This window comes from Salvia miltiorrhiza, chromosome 3, assembly GCF_028751815.1.
Source record: "Salvia miltiorrhiza cultivar Shanhuang (shh) chromosome 3, IMPLAD_Smil_shh, whole genome shotgun sequence".
NCBI classification, from domain to species: domain Eukaryota; kingdom Viridiplantae; phylum Streptophyta; class Magnoliopsida; order Lamiales; family Lamiaceae; genus Salvia; species Salvia miltiorrhiza.
In genome coordinates, this window is record NC_080389.1 from 33,643,063 (window position 1) to 33,658,149 (window position 15,087).

A 15,087-nucleotide genomic window follows, 5' to 3' on the forward strand; every position below is an offset into this window, starting at 1 on the left:
GCAGCTAGAGCCCTAACCGTTATGAAGTCAAGCTTGTCGGGGTATAGCTTCCACTTCCACCATCAATTCTAGCACGTTTCCATATTTTTTCTATGTAATCATCATTTACTTTTGCTTAGGCTTGTGCTATTTGTTCTACTTGGCTCCATATTGGATCATCATCCAGTATGTCCGACAAATCAAACATGCTTCTGTCCTCAGCCATTCTTTGTTTTGCTGTCTTGTCGCCCTCTTCTTTCGTTTCTTCATCCACCTCCATGTTCTCCTACAATATGAAATCAGTTTATGTTATTAGTTGTTGAATAATAAATACTAAATTAATAAAACAATACTGATACTACTAGCCTGTGTATCCAGCTCTGTTTCTTCTTGCGTATCTTTGTTCTTTTCCTTTGTTCCATTTTTCTTGATTTCTTCAAGCATTTCACCCACCCGCTTTGCCACAAAGTCTGCTAGTTCCTCGCTGAGTATTGACTCAGTCAGCATGTGTGTAGATGTGGTCACAGCAATTGCATTGATGAATTCAATGTCGCTTCTTATCTTATTATGCACTTTATTTGCAATATCATCAATGTGCTCAGGATTGAATGCGGAATATGTGGCAACGGGTGTGCCAATGGATGGCTTGGGTGTCCTTCGGCTTTCACCAGCTTTCCTTGTTTTTATGGTTTGAACTCTTGCTTTTTGTTGCTTTGTGTCTTTTGGCTCAATTTGTGAGTCTTGTTCTTGCTGTCCCTCTTGTTTTTCTGCATCTTCCTCTCGTGTTTGTGTCTCTGCAGGTGTTGATTTAGGTGTATAAAACTTGGCTGATTTTTTACTCTGACTTGGCTGACTTTCATCTGTTTCCTCTGCTTGCACATAAACATACTTGTCTTTGCCATAACCAAATGCAAGTGGTGTTCTCTCTGGTTTGATAGACTGCCAGTAATTGGTTTCAGCTTCTTCTGAATCTGGTAAAATTATTTCATGCAACTGCAATGTAAAATTGTTAGTTAGTAAATGATGAAATATATAAATAAGAGTCATTTATAGTCTAAGTTTGAACTTTGTAGTATGAATTCACAGCCAAAAGGTAAATGTTCTAGTATTTGTGAATTAAGGCTTCTTAAAGCCTTAAGAATCTTTAATTCACAACCAATACTGGTGTTTATTTTTAAAACTTTCGTTTCTGATAATGAATTCACAATGAATAATAGTTATTGTTGTGAATTCTTTGTCATATACTTCACAACCAAACAATATAAATGTTTTCCATAAAATTCAATTTATAGACCATCATACTGTATGTTGTAAATTGAAGCTTTAAAAGCTTGAATTCACAAGCTAAAGAAATATTTGTTGTGAATTGGATCTGTAAAGCTTGAATTCACAAGCAACATAATTTTAGTAGTGAAATTTTATTTATAAATTGGTAATTCACAACCAGAATATGTAATTGGTAATTCACAACCAATATTTCTTATGGTTGTGAATTCAAGCTTCAAAGCTCGAATTCACAACCAACATAAATATTGGTTGTGAAATCTAATTTCTAATTGGTAATTCACAACCAATATTTCTAATGGTTGTGAATTCAAGCTTCAAAATCTTGAATTCACAACTAAAACTCGAACTCACAATCAAAATAAATTCTAATTTTAACTGTGAATTCAAACTTTATAAACTCAAATTAACAACTACTTGAATTCACAATCAAAATAAATTTTAGGGTTTAGGGTTTAGGTTTTAGGGTTTAGGGTTTAGAGTGGGTTTAGGGTTTAGGGTTTAGGGTTCACAACTAGGGTTTACGGTTTCAGTTCAGTTGTGAATTCACAATCGTAATAATTCACAACTAGGGTTTACGGTTTCAGTTTAGTTCAGTTGTGAATTTACTGTTTCAGTTCAGTTGTGAATTCACAATCGCAATAATTCACAACTAGGGTTTAGGTTTAGGATTTAGGGTTTCAGTTCAGTTCAATTGTGAATTTACTGATTAAGTTCATTTGTGAATTTACTGTTTTTGTTCAATTGTGAATTCACAATCGTAATAATTCACAACTAGGGTTTAGGTTTAGGGTTTCAGTTCAGTTGTGAATTTACTGTTTTAGTTCAGTTGTGAATTCACAATTGTAATATTTCACAACTAGGGTTTAGGTTTAGGGTTTAGTGTTTCAGTTCAGTTCAGTTGTGAATTCACAATCGTAATAATTCACAATTAGGGTTTAGGTTTAGGGTTTAGGGTTTAGGGTTTAAGGTTTCAGTTCAGTTCAGTTGTGGTTCATTTGTGAATTTACTGTTTCAGTTCAGTTGTGAATTCACAATCGTAATAATTCACAACTAGGGTTTAGATTTAAGGTTTCAGTTCAGTTCAGTTGTGAATTTACTGTTTCAGTTCAGTTGTGAATTCACAATCGTAATAATTCACAACTAGGGTTTAGGTTTAGGGTTTAGAGTGGATTTAGGGTTTAGAGTGGGCTTAGACTTGTGAATTCACAATAAAAAAATTCTGGTTGTGAATTGTTGATAATTCACAACCAATATTTCTAATGGTTGTGAAATCAAGCTTCGGAGCTGGAATTCACAACCAACAGAAATTTTGGTTGTGAATTATAGATCAGTTTGGTTTTATACTAGTATTTGAAGTAATTTATTAATCCTAAACATGCTAAAACGAATATATATTGATGCAATGTTATTTAACTATTTAAATGTGACTTACATTTCCTGTGACCTCCATCACAACAGAATTAGTCCTCGGGTATTTGAACCTCAATATTCTCGGCATTTCCTTGTCTTGTTTTGGATGGCCACAAGTTTTCCCCAACTGTGGAATTGCAGTATATATCCATGCCTGTTCATTGAAAAATAACTTGATAGAATTTGATAAAAAAAAAAAACAAATAAAATTTTGTAATTCAACCAATATTAATGAATAGAAGCTTACCAAGAAAGCAATTTAGAATCCAAAGAAATGAATTCCATCTAGCTTATCCTTGTTTTCTTCTGTCCTCGTTGTCGGTTTCGTCTTTATGCTCTTCATGTACTGCAGCAGGTACTGGTAGCTGTAGCTTCCCCATGGAAAATTTTCCCATTGCTTGTCATCTTCAACCATTGCCCATAACCAAGGCTCCGTCATCGTTTTCTTAGGTTCCATTCCAAGAAGAAAGTAGTAGACTAGCAGTATCTTGGCAACCTTCACATCATCCATTTTGTTATTTGTAATCTTCTCATCTACGAACAGTTCCTTCAGTGTTTCAACGCTTATAGACTTGTTCTGGAATCGCCTCGTGAATAGCGACTTTGCTGGAATGATTGCTTCACCATCATTGTTGAATGTCGATGCTCCAAATCTGAGCCCTGTTATCAGAGCATACTTAAATCTCCTGAATCTTAGCCTCTTGTAATTTATCATGAAGCTTAGTTTATCCTCATCCGTGCCGAAGCTGATCTCCCTTGTCAGTACGTACTGCACAGCGCTCCCACACTTGTTGATCACATCTGGCAACTTCAGGAAATGACCAAAGCATGAATTTGTCATCTTCTTATGTGTTACAGATCCTCTTAGCTTTAACACTGAATCGATTATGTTTAATATTCCTTCTTTGCAGTAGAAGTTCATCTTGAATTTCACATCCCTCATGTTTGGCCTTTTGTAAACCCATTCAACCTGTTAATATCATGTTTAAAAAAAATCAGTACAGTTTCTTATCAATGTAGATTGTAATAACCCACTAGTAGTAAAATATACTAAGTTTATGAATTATAAACTGAAGTAATGAATTATGGATTAGTGATTTTTAATTCACTGGCAATATACAGAGCTTACTTCTGAATTGGATCTTTAAGGCTCGAATTCACAACCAAGCACAGCTCCAATTCACAACCAATCTCTAGTTATTGGTTTTGAATTCAATTTTTCAATATGAATTTGACAAACAATAGTATATTTAAGCACATTCATGCTTCAAGACAAATATGTTTTGTAATTTTCAACTAAGAATGGTGTTTTTGTGATTTTACAACCAATACTTGGGCTTGGTTGTGAATTCGAGCATTACATATTCAATTCACAACCAAGCCCAAGTATTCGTTGTGAATTATTTTTTACAAGTTTCCATTTACAAACCAATCTGTAGTTACTGCTTTTGAATTATATTTTTCAATTTGGAATCAAGAGACAGTAATACATATTTCAACTAAGAATGGTTTTGTTTATGGTTTCACAGCCGAAAGCCCTATACATTGCTTGTGAATTTTAGAACAGTTTGATCTTAATATGTATTAAAAAATTTCCTAAAACAATTATTAACCTTGATCTCACAATTCACAACCAAAAGCCCTAGCTCCAATTCACAATCTAAAGCCCTATATATTTCTCATGAATTTTAGAATAGTTTGATGTTAATATGTATTCAAAAATATTCACAAAATTTTCCTAAAACAATTATTAACCTTCATCTCACAATTCACAACCAAAAGCACTACCTGCTATTTGTGAATTTTAGAATAGTTCATCACAACATATCTTGAACAATAATTACAAAGAGTTACTCTAACAATTCATCGCATGCATAACATTAACAAATACAATTTTTCAGAATTTAATCTAGATCTAGAAAACTTACGGTATTTTGAATCGCTTTTTCTTCATCGCGCTTTTCCTCGGCTTCATTTGTTCTAACTATCTCCATACATGCTTTTTCGCGGTTGATTTCTTTAGTTTGTTCTTGTTCCTTCGCGATTTCTTCTTCTTCCGGATCGATTCTTCTTTCTTCTTCTCGAACGGTTGTTGAATCGTCTTTTTCAGAGATTTCTTCTTCGACCGTCGAATCTTCTACTGGATTTAAATTTTCAATTTTAGGAGCGGTTACAGTCGAATCCATCTCTTCATGTTCGTCGTTGTGGCGGTGCAGAGTCCGGCTGTGGTGGTTCGGCGGCGTTGCAGAGTTGAGACGGTGATGGCAGGAGAGCTGTCTCGTCGATGTCACTTCGCATTCAAGTTTTGGTGCGAAATTTGGAGAGAGAATATGAGCTGTAACTATTTGAATAATGCGTTAAAATTGTGAGTGAAAAGTGATTTTTTTGGATAAAATCGGATAAAAAACAAAGCTGATTTGGAGAGAGAAATCTGTGAATTGCGTGTGAGATTTTGGTTGTGAATTCTAGAGAGAAGAAAAAACTGATTTGCTGAGAGAAAATTGTGAATTAGTGCGTGTGTTTTGGTTGTGAATTGTGTGTGGCTATTTTTATAATTTTTAAAGTTGAGGGCAAAATGGTAACTGCCGCTATATTTTTAAGTTTTTATTTTAGTGGCTAATTTTTAAGTTTACTAAAAGAAATAGGCTATTATTAAAATCCACTCTATAAATTAACTCATTGTCGAAATCAAACAATAAGTAATTAATTCTATTAATTGAATATCTTTTCAACCTTCAAAAACACTCCATCGACGTGGGCCCACACCTGGCTCAGCGGCGAGCCCATCTTATCTACATATTAGGCCCAGGCCCAATTCATACGACTTGATTGAAGAATCACTGAGCGATTCCACGATTTCATTTCATTTTCGCCCTCTACACAAAAATTGGGATTTGGGATTGAGAACTTGGAATTGGTGAAGAGTGCAAGAGAGAGAGAATGGGTCTGGTGTGGTTGGAAGCGATGCTGCCACTGGGAATTATAGCAGGAATGCTCTGCGTTATGGGGAATGCACAGTATTACATCCACAAGGCTGCTCACGGCCGCGTTCGTACCGTTTCTCAACATCTCTTTGTTTACATAATATATTAGTAATGTATATGCTGAAATTCCATTAAAATTGGTATATGTGTGGCAGCCCAAGCACATTGGGAACGACATCTGGGATGTGGCCATGGAGAGACGTGACAAGAAGATCATCGAGATGCTCTCTTCGCCTCCCGCTTCCAACTGATTTAGGTCGTTTTACTTTTATTATCACTTTTGTTATTCGTCATCTATGCCATCTGATATCTGTTTCTCCACTGTGGATTTACTAACTGCCTTTACTCGAGTCAATCTGATATTTAACAGCTATGAATTTGAGGTACATAAGTTCTTTACCACTCGATCAATTGTGTTTCTTCGAGCTAAGAGTGTGCTCAGTGGCCTTACCATCTGTAGATTTCTTTTATGTTTATTTGACTATTAAGTTGGATTTTTAGAGTTTTTGTACTGTCTAACTAATCCGAAATTGCCTAGCCTTTCCTCATTTTGTGTATGTACTTATCTTGTTTTAAGGTAAGAAAAATGTTGGTTGAAGAGGGTAATGAAATTCTTTGTTCCGCTGGATTTCCTAGACATTATTATGTGTATGCGTGGTTAGTATATGAAGTTATAAGGTCTTAGTTGCATAGTTCAAGACTTATTATGGATATGTTTATCCTAGAGGATGTTGTATACACCGCTTCTAAGAGTAGTCTTGCAAGGTGCAGTGCAGGTCTCCATGTCATTCTGTATGATATTACTTTCTTTATATGAAGATGGTTTTCGTAGAAAGAATTTGGGAACTTTTTGATGTTCTAGCTGAGTTGGCCTTAATGCTGAAAGATAACATAGCATAATAATACTGTCAAATTAAGTAAAAATGTACTTTCTCTTGGGTGCAATGCTAAGCTGTTGTATCTTGTTGTGCGTTGGTTTAAAATTTTACTTGTATATTTCTATGTAAAGGACCTTATTATCATTCCGTTAAAACTATAATGTACCTTTCAAGAAAATATATTCAATATTTTTAGTTGTAAATAACAGGCTTCTTTGAACTATTGGTTTTTGTTGATGGATCATATCAGAAGTAAAAAAAGCTTTAGGCACCAAGAATAGTTGTGTTCCAGTTTGTGCCATTTGAGGAATTTCTTGAGTTTGTAATATAAAACATTGTGTGATTAGGGGTGTATAGAAATATATGTTATCCGTCCCCATGGGAGATCCTCTCAAACTAAATGCATCTCTCTGTAGCTCTTAGTTTTGGTTTGGCTTGATGAAGACTCTATTAGTTCTTGCTTATATTTCTTGCTTTTAGTTTTTGCCTCTGATATCTTTGCCAAGTAACCTTATTTACCTTTTCTTCATCGTCGTTCTGCCCTTAGTCATCATCTTTATTTACAATCTCTTTTTATTCTTACTGGGAGGATGATATGTTGTGAACTTATTGGATTTGAATAATAAATATATATGTAAAAAACAGATAAATCTAATATTTTGAAGAAATTTAGATATAAAAGGATTCTTATCTTATAGTTATACCTACATATTAATTTACTAAACTATCCTTGAAAATTAAAATTAACAAAGATATTATAAGTAAATCAAAATTTGCTAGATTGCACACTTTTATAATAATAATAATAGATAAATATACTCTCTTTGTCCCATAAGAGCGTGCGCTTCTTTCCATTTTGGGACCTCCCACAAGAGTGTGCATATGCTATTTTTGGACATTACCTCACCACCAACTCCTTTTCTTACTCCTACTTTACACTACAATAAAGTGGACCCTTTTTATTTTGAGCGAAAGGTAATATCATTACTCATGAAGAAAGGTTTACATCAGGCGGAAATAAACCAGAATACATAGGAGAAACACGGTGAACAAAAGTAAAATGAGCTAGTTTATCCGCTGCTTCATTACCCTCTCTCGGAGTCCAACTGTTAGGCATATAAGTTAGGGAGCCCTAACTTAACCCAAAACCATGGTCAAAGGTAAAGGGTTGACCCCCTCTTATATACCATTCCACACTTTCATGTGGAACCGATGTGGGATATCGTAACAATCCATCCCCCATTAAGACCGGACGTCCACGGACGGCACACGGAACGGTGGCACCCTTGCACAGGGCACCCTTGCACAGGACCCACTTCCCGGGTGGCAACCCACACTGGGCCCATCCGGGGTGGCAACCCCTAGGCAACCCCTAGGCCCACCATCGGCAGCCCCTTTCCGTAAACGTCCGGATCCGGCAGGTCGGACCAAATTGTTAGGCATATAAGTTAGGGAGCCCTAACTTAACCCAAAACCATGGTCAAAGGTAAAGGGTTGACCCCCTCTTATATACCATTCGATATCCCACATCGGTTCCACATGAAAGTGTGGAATGGTATATAAGAGGGGGTCAACCCTTTACCTTTGACCATGGTTTTGGGTTAAGTTAGGGCTCCCTAACTTATATGCCTAACAATTTGGTCCGACCTGCCGGATCCGGACGTTTACGGAAAGGGGCTGCCGATGGTGGGCCTAGGGGTTGCCTGCCACCCCGGATGGCCCAGTGTGGGTTGCCACCCGGGAAGTGGGTCCTGTGCAAGGGTGCCACCGTTCCGTGTGCCGTCCGTGGACGTCCGGTCTTAATGGGGGATGGATTGTTACGATATCCCACATCGGTTCCACATGAAAGTGTGGAATGGTATATAAGAGGGGGTCAACCCTTTACCTTTGACCATGGTTTTGGGTTAAGTTAGGGCTCCCTAACTTATATGCCTAACAATTTGGATTGTTACGATATCCCACATCGGTTCCACATGAAAGTGTGGAATGGTATATAAGAGGGGGTCAACCCTTTACCTTTGACCATGGTTTTGGGTTAAGTTAGGGCTCCCTAACTTATATGCCAAACAATTTGGTCCGACCTGCCGGATCCGGACGTTTACGGAAAGGGGCTGCCGATGGTGGGCCTAGGGGTTGCCACCCCGGATGGGCCCAGTGTGGGTTGCCACCCGGGAAGTGGGTCCTGTGCAAGGGTGCCCTGTGCAAGGGTGCCACCGTTCCGTGTGCCGTCCGTGGACGTCCGGTCTTAATGGGGGATGGATTGTTACGATATCCCACATCGGTTCCACATGAAAGTGTGGAATGGTATATAAGAGGGGGTCAACCCTTTACCTTTGACCATGGTTTTGGGTTAAGTTAGGGCTCCCTAACTTATATGCCTAACACCAACTGTAGGCAATATTGAACATAGTCAAGGCCATGGCATGGATTTTCTTCAATGTGATACCCAAGTATGAATATATGATAGGTCCTCCTCTCTTCATGAAATCTTCCAGTAAAGGCTTTGGCAATCCATCTCCACCACGATGTTCTTCCCCATCTCCTCACACAATCTAAACCCCTCGAGAACAGCCAGACACTCGCCTTTCTCAGCCGTGAAAGCTCCTGTGCTGAATCCATATCGGCATCCAACAATCATGCCATTAGAGTCGGTGAGAACCACCCCAATCCCAGCTCCAATCCCATCGAAGAACGCCGCATCACAAGACACCTTCCATTGACCCTCACCGCAGCTTAAAGAACGTGCCAATGTGGGTTTAGAGGTTGTAGAGCAGATAGTACCAGACCAGGAAACTCGTTGGGCGATATAAAAGCAGTCCACATGGCTGAGCGCCTTCCCCTGAAAAACCAAATGATTTCTTGCATACCACATCGACCAAAGAAGATTAGCGAAGGTGTGGCGAGCCTCTTTGCTAGGGACGCTGCAAAAATCATCCACCCAATCCGAAAGCGATCGAAAACTCGTGGGATGAATAGGCACCAATCTGAGAGGCGAAACTTCCCAAATAAAGTGGACCCCTTTATTCACTCCCAATGCACTCGCCTAATATTTATTAAAACTCGTGCCACCAACAAAATCAAGGACCGAAATCAAAAATCAAGGACCTAATTTGAATATAGTTCAGACTTTTAATGGAGGATTTAACTATTCTTGAAAGATAATGTTATTCAACTAGGAATTCTATGCCTAATGTCATCTTTTTCTCTTTGCCTTTTATTTTTAAGCTGCTGGTGTTGTAAATTTAAGGAGCCTCCATTTTCCAGTATGATCCCTATCGACCACAATCTCAGTCCACTTTTTTTTGCATATCAACATGATTCAATTGCAACTTCTTTCTAGTTGTGGTTTTTGTGAATCACCTTTTGTCTCACTCGTCTGATATGTTCATTAGATCATCGACAGCCTAGAGCACTGATAGGGTGTGGTGAGCCTCTTTGCTAGGGACGCCGCAAAAATCATCCACCCAATCCGAAAGCGATTGAAAACTTGTGGGATGAATAGGCACCAATCTGAGAGGTGAAACTTCCCAAATAAAGTGGACCCCTTTATTCACTCGCCTAATAATTATTAAACTCGTGCTACCAACAGTCATGTACACTTTTATGAGACGGAGGGAGTATAATATATCATTTTATACTGTTGCCTTTACATTAAATACATAATAGGTAAACCATTTTTTTTAAACAATCTCCTTTATAATAGGAATAGATTCTGGAAGTCCATTTTATCTTTGGGGATAGTTTTATTTTTTTGTAGCAGGCATAGGTCATACTCATCATGTATATCCTATAACTGTATTGCAGAAGTTTTCGCTTTTTGGTGGGGGATGTCTTTCTCACAAAGTTTCATGTATTCTGGTTTCTTTTCTCTTGATGCAGGTGACCTAGTTCTTGTGCTTTAGAATGAATAATGAGCAAGCAGGAGGCCGAAGTTGTACCATTCTGTTTGTGAAGTTGTACAAGATCTATGGTGATGTTGACATGTCTTATGATTAATATGTGGAATGCATCAATTTTTTTTTTTTTTTAAAACGTGGAATGCATCTATTTTAAATTTGTACGACTTCAAAATATGTTTTATAAAAGACAATGTTGATTGGCCATGCTCTGATTTGGCGAAATGAGTTCTTCTATATGTTATAATTCTGCCGGTTTCTCCTCCGATTAGGCTCCTTATTCATCTGAAACTAGGAGACGTTAGCATGATGGAGCATCAGTAAGGCCATGCATGTTGTATACATCAAGTGTATGGTAATTATCAAATTGGTTAGTAGATTTCAATTTATTTCAAAATGAATATTAAACTTCTATTGTGTACTCCCTTCATCCCAATTCAACAGGTCATAATGTCTAGGCATGGACGTAAAGAAATGGATAGTTTATATTCCCTACATCCACAAAAAATGGGGTACAATTACTAATTTTCGCATCCACGAAAATGGGGTACTTTCCCTTTCAGTATACTAGTGCACCCACCCGTGCGTTGCACGCATCATGATATATTTTATATTTTTTAAAAATAAATATATAAAAATATTATAACTTATGACTTTGATCGATTAATAATTAAAAATATATTTTGGTACCTAAGTGTGATGGGTAATAAATGTGGCATAATAGAGTCGATGCATCAGTTTAAGTTTCAAATAATCAAAGTCAAGTCTTAAAATCAGTTTCTATTTGGGGCAATTCATACGCATGAAAAAAATCTAAAAAAAAAATTAAAAGATGGTGTATTTTATTTTATTTTTTTCAAATTTTAAAGGTCATGAGAAAAATCAGAATTTGCTAAAATTAAGTTTATGGCAAATATTCTTAAGATCAATACAAAGTTCGTAATTTAATACTATTGAAAAATAATATGTAGGTGTGTTGTATTCACATATTTTATTTTTATACGGCTTCAACTCTTTCATCTTTTACAGGAAATATGCACTATAATTATTTCATCATGGTATAAGTTTTATTTAAATTGTTTAAATCAAATGATGACAACAGTATTTTATTTTAACCCATATTGTTTCTTATCGTTATCTTAATTAATTATTAATCTTCATTCTTGATGAAAACCTTTATTTTATTTATTGAAATTATAAAAGAAATAGATATTTGTATTCTTATAAATTAATAAATAAATAATTTTCAATTTTAACATAAAATTAAATATACAAAAAATCCAAACTAAAAATATGTATAATTTTTTTTGTCATAGTCCAAAGGCCCACATTCGATTTTTTAAAATTATTTAGATTTTCAGTAATATCTACCATTCATGTATATTTTTTTAAAATCACTTCAATCCAAAAAAAAAAACATTCGACGCTACAATCAACACTAAATAAATATTAAAACAAACACTCATAGTTTACATAATTTAACCCTTGTAAATCATAACAAATATTTAGTTCTTTTGCATAATTACAAATTGAAATTAAAATCTAAATAATAATACAATAAAGTATGCATGAGTCATGAGTCATGACCAATGTAATTAATATAATAAAACAAAATAAAAAAAATAGTGTCTTGCACAACCCTTTCGGGTGCGCTTCTTGCCTGTTGGTGCTCGACCTCTGGCGGTTTGGCAGCTATAATCTGAGCAGTTAGTACCTGCAATGTCTCGATGGCTGCCTTGCTGATCTTCGGCACCTGGCACCTGATCTGCTTATCCTCGGCATCAAACACCTAGACGTATGCTCTGCTGCGACGATATTAACCTTCAGTGCTTCCTATGGAAGAAAATAGGCTCATCTACACGAAGAAGTAACTTAAAAAGGCTATTTTGCTTCAGATCATAAGGCCCACAAAATGTAACTGGAATAAACAAATTTCTTACATGTATGATAAACTACACCTGGTACTCGAGAATAGAACTATCATAACCAATATCTATCCAATTCTGTAGCTTGTGCAGACATTCTAATTAGAGCAGAGCTCTCAGCCTAGCCACGCAGCAGATCCTGCGACAAAATTCGTCCATGTCCAACAACCATATTGAATAATTATTTATTCACGTTGATGAAATTCGTCCCTAATAAACAAAAAAACCTCCAAATTCTTACGATTGTAAATATCATGTAAATAGTCTATTTAAGATAATCTCTATTTAAACTAATCATAAAAAAGTTTAATGCAATCATTTAATTAATAAGATACCAAAAGAAACAATATATTACCTCAACTTAATTTCGTAGCACTACAACAATTTAGGCAGTCACCCAACCAATAGGTTACTACTACAGAAGGAAGAATTATTAATTTCAATATACACCAAACAACAAAATTACACAAGGAGTAAAAGCAACACAAACACAAATGGAAAAACAAAATGAACGGGATACTCCAACCAAGCAAAATATTAACTGTGCAGTCGTCAACTTAAATGATGGGTAATCTTCAAAGACAAACAGACTGTAGAACATGAATCAAAATGAGGGGCAATAGGCTGAACAATACCTGTGCAGCCTCTCATGAACTTCATCTAATATGATGACAGAAAATTGGCTCAGCTCCGGGCTGGAAAGGCTTTCGCGCAAGAGAACTCACCAGTTAGATATCTGCATTCACATGTAATACGAAAAATGAATAAGAATACTTTGTTCTTTCCACAAACATAGTTTTCAATGTTTTTTTATAGAAGGGAGTTCACTTAATAATCGTCTTCTCATCCCCTACCCCTGGGGTAACCACAGCTCCGACCGATCATAGCCCCCATCATCAAACTCAGCAAGTGCATATCCGTTCCCTGAAACAAAATGCAGCAGAAACAGATTATAAAGTTGTAAATTTATCAGCATCCTTATATTGAGTTGATCTTTACAACTGTAGATTATATCCATTCATCACAAAGAAAGTAAAATAATTAAGAAAAGTAGAGGGGGCTGCACTCACTTCCCATCTATAAGAATTAAGGTGATTCTTAATAATGATGTTGGTAAAAACATTTGCATTTCTTGCTACATATGCCAGCCAATCTCTTAAGCTCCTACCACACAAAATAATAAAAATTTAAAGAGAAGCAAAAAGCTACTGAAAATGAATAAGATGAAAGAGAAGCAATAAATTGAAGGAGTGCAACAGAAGCAAGAAAATGAAGGAAGGTGAAGCAAGAAGTTGCTGGTCTTGCGAAAAAAGATAAGCAGTTGTTGCAGAAAAAGAAGAAAGGCAACTGTTGCAGAAAAAATAGAGAAAGAGAAGGCGAAGAAGGGAGTGACTGAATCACACAGAGAAAAAAGAACCATGACTTTCACAAAATCATTACCTCCGGTTCCAATTGCTGTGAAACCTCTAACTATTGGATAAGAATTCAACTACAATACATGTGTAATAAATAAATAAATACTATCAAATCCAATTAATAAGTGCAATATGTGAGCAGAGACTTATTTATCAAATCCAATTAATATACATACACACGATCTTTTCCTTGCTTGAAATCAAAAACCCCAGGCCCATCAGTTGTATAAGCAGCAAAAGCAAACCCCATCGTTGCAGGACATGTTTTGACGGTGGTGGTACTCCGTGCGATTGATGGCCAAAATCTGCCGGAGAACACGTCGGCAAAATTGCAGGGAGACCGATTACAGAAACAAAAAAAAAAAGCTGAAAAAGAAACAGAACAGAAAATAAAAGGAAATAACATTTTAGAAAAGATAAAAAGCATAAACTTTTACCTTGGAACAGGTGTTTGGAGATCTCTTCGGTTCTTCTTTGAGTTAGAATGGTATAGATTTCTTAATGTGTTAATAGGCAAAAATGCCCTTTTCTTATAAACACTTGTAAAAATGCCCTTTTTCATATAGTGAAAAAGAGCATTTTTACAAGTGTTTATAAGAAAAGGGCATTTTTGCAAATGCCTCTTTCTTAATCTTATTATTGAAGTCCCGAGAAGAGGTTGACGAAAAGAGCTTGAGATAATGGGATTTTTTAATTTTAGTGAACTATGGAAGAGGCAATCGTGGTTAACCGTAGTAGGAGAGAACGTGGGAGAAATAAAATTAATGTACGTGGGAGAGATAAAATATGGCGGTAAAATATTATCGTTAAACTGTTTTTTTATATAATATAATATATAGATTAGCCTTTGAATAAACTTTATCAATAACTGATTCGATTTACGAATCTTCTAGCTTATTCTCTCTTATAGCTTTAACATTGGGTGGATAATGAACTGATAAGCCTAATAGCTAGAAGACGAGCACAAAAAGTCACATGAAAAAAACAGACTTTTTGATCTCTGCAACTGTAGGGGTTGAATTTTTCTGTCTTTGTGCAGTTATTTATGTGCTCTCTCATCTAATTATAGGTGTTGATGGGCTAAGCATAGAGATTTTTAGAAGGATTAGAATTAGATCTCTTGATAGACTTCAATTATCTTAAGTTAATTCCAACTTAAATTAAGTCTGTCATTATTAATTGAGTGGATTTTTAAAATGGTCACTTTCATATTGTAAAATTAAAATTTGTCCACTAAAATAAAAATATTAAAAAAGGGCCGGTCTTGTCCCGGCCCGACCCGTGCCCAGATCCGAAATCCTGAATCCTAAAAT

General features: G+C 36.0%; 2 protein-coding genes across 30 annotated transcripts; one reads left to right on the top strand and one right to left on the bottom strand.

Moving 5' to 3' along the window:
* The first annotated feature begins 5,499 nt into the window (after nt 1-5,499).
* On the top strand, nt 5,500-10,659 carry LOC131016397 (NADH dehydrogenase [ubiquinone] 1 alpha subcomplex subunit 1-like). 2 transcript variants are annotated; one of them, XR_009098973.1, is made up of 3 exons: nt 5,500-5,724; nt 5,816-5,983; nt 6,480-10,456. XR_009098973.1 is itself a non-coding variant. In XM_057945095.1 (3 exons), the coding sequence occupies exons 1-2, from the start codon at nt 5,617-5,619 to the stop codon at nt 5,909-5,911; spliced, it is 204 nt and encodes a 67-aa protein (XP_057801078.1). In that variant the 5' UTR covers nt 5,503-5,616; the 3' UTR covers nt 5,912-5,916; nt 10,418-10,659. The 2 variants fall into 2 exon arrangements, 1 of the variants encoding a protein (XP_057801078.1); XM_057945095.1 differs by having other exon boundaries at nt 5,503-5,724; nt 5,816-5,916; nt 10,418-10,659.
* Nucleotides 10,660-11,881: 1,222 nt separating this feature from the next.
* Nucleotides 11,882-14,323, bottom strand: LOC131016395 (uncharacterized). Of its 28 annotated transcripts, none has more exons than XR_009098967.1 (5): nt 13,951-14,205; nt 13,188-13,283; nt 12,995-13,095; nt 12,375-12,498; nt 11,882-12,267 (listed from the first exon to the last, which is right to left on the bottom strand). XR_009098967.1 is itself a non-coding variant. In XM_057945093.1 (4 exons), exons 1-4 carry the CDS (start codon nt 14,199-14,201, stop codon nt 13,088-13,090), a joined length of 423 nt encoding a protein of 140 aa, XP_057801076.1. In that variant the 5' UTR covers nt 14,202-14,205; the 3' UTR covers nt 11,882-13,087. The 28 variants fall into 28 exon arrangements, 1 of the variants encoding a protein (XP_057801076.1); XR_009098962.1 differs by having other exon boundaries at nt 11,882-12,289; XR_009098968.1 differs by adding an exon at nt 12,715-12,771 and having other exon boundaries at nt 11,882-12,498.
* Between the last annotated feature and the right edge of the window lie 764 nt (nt 14,324-15,087).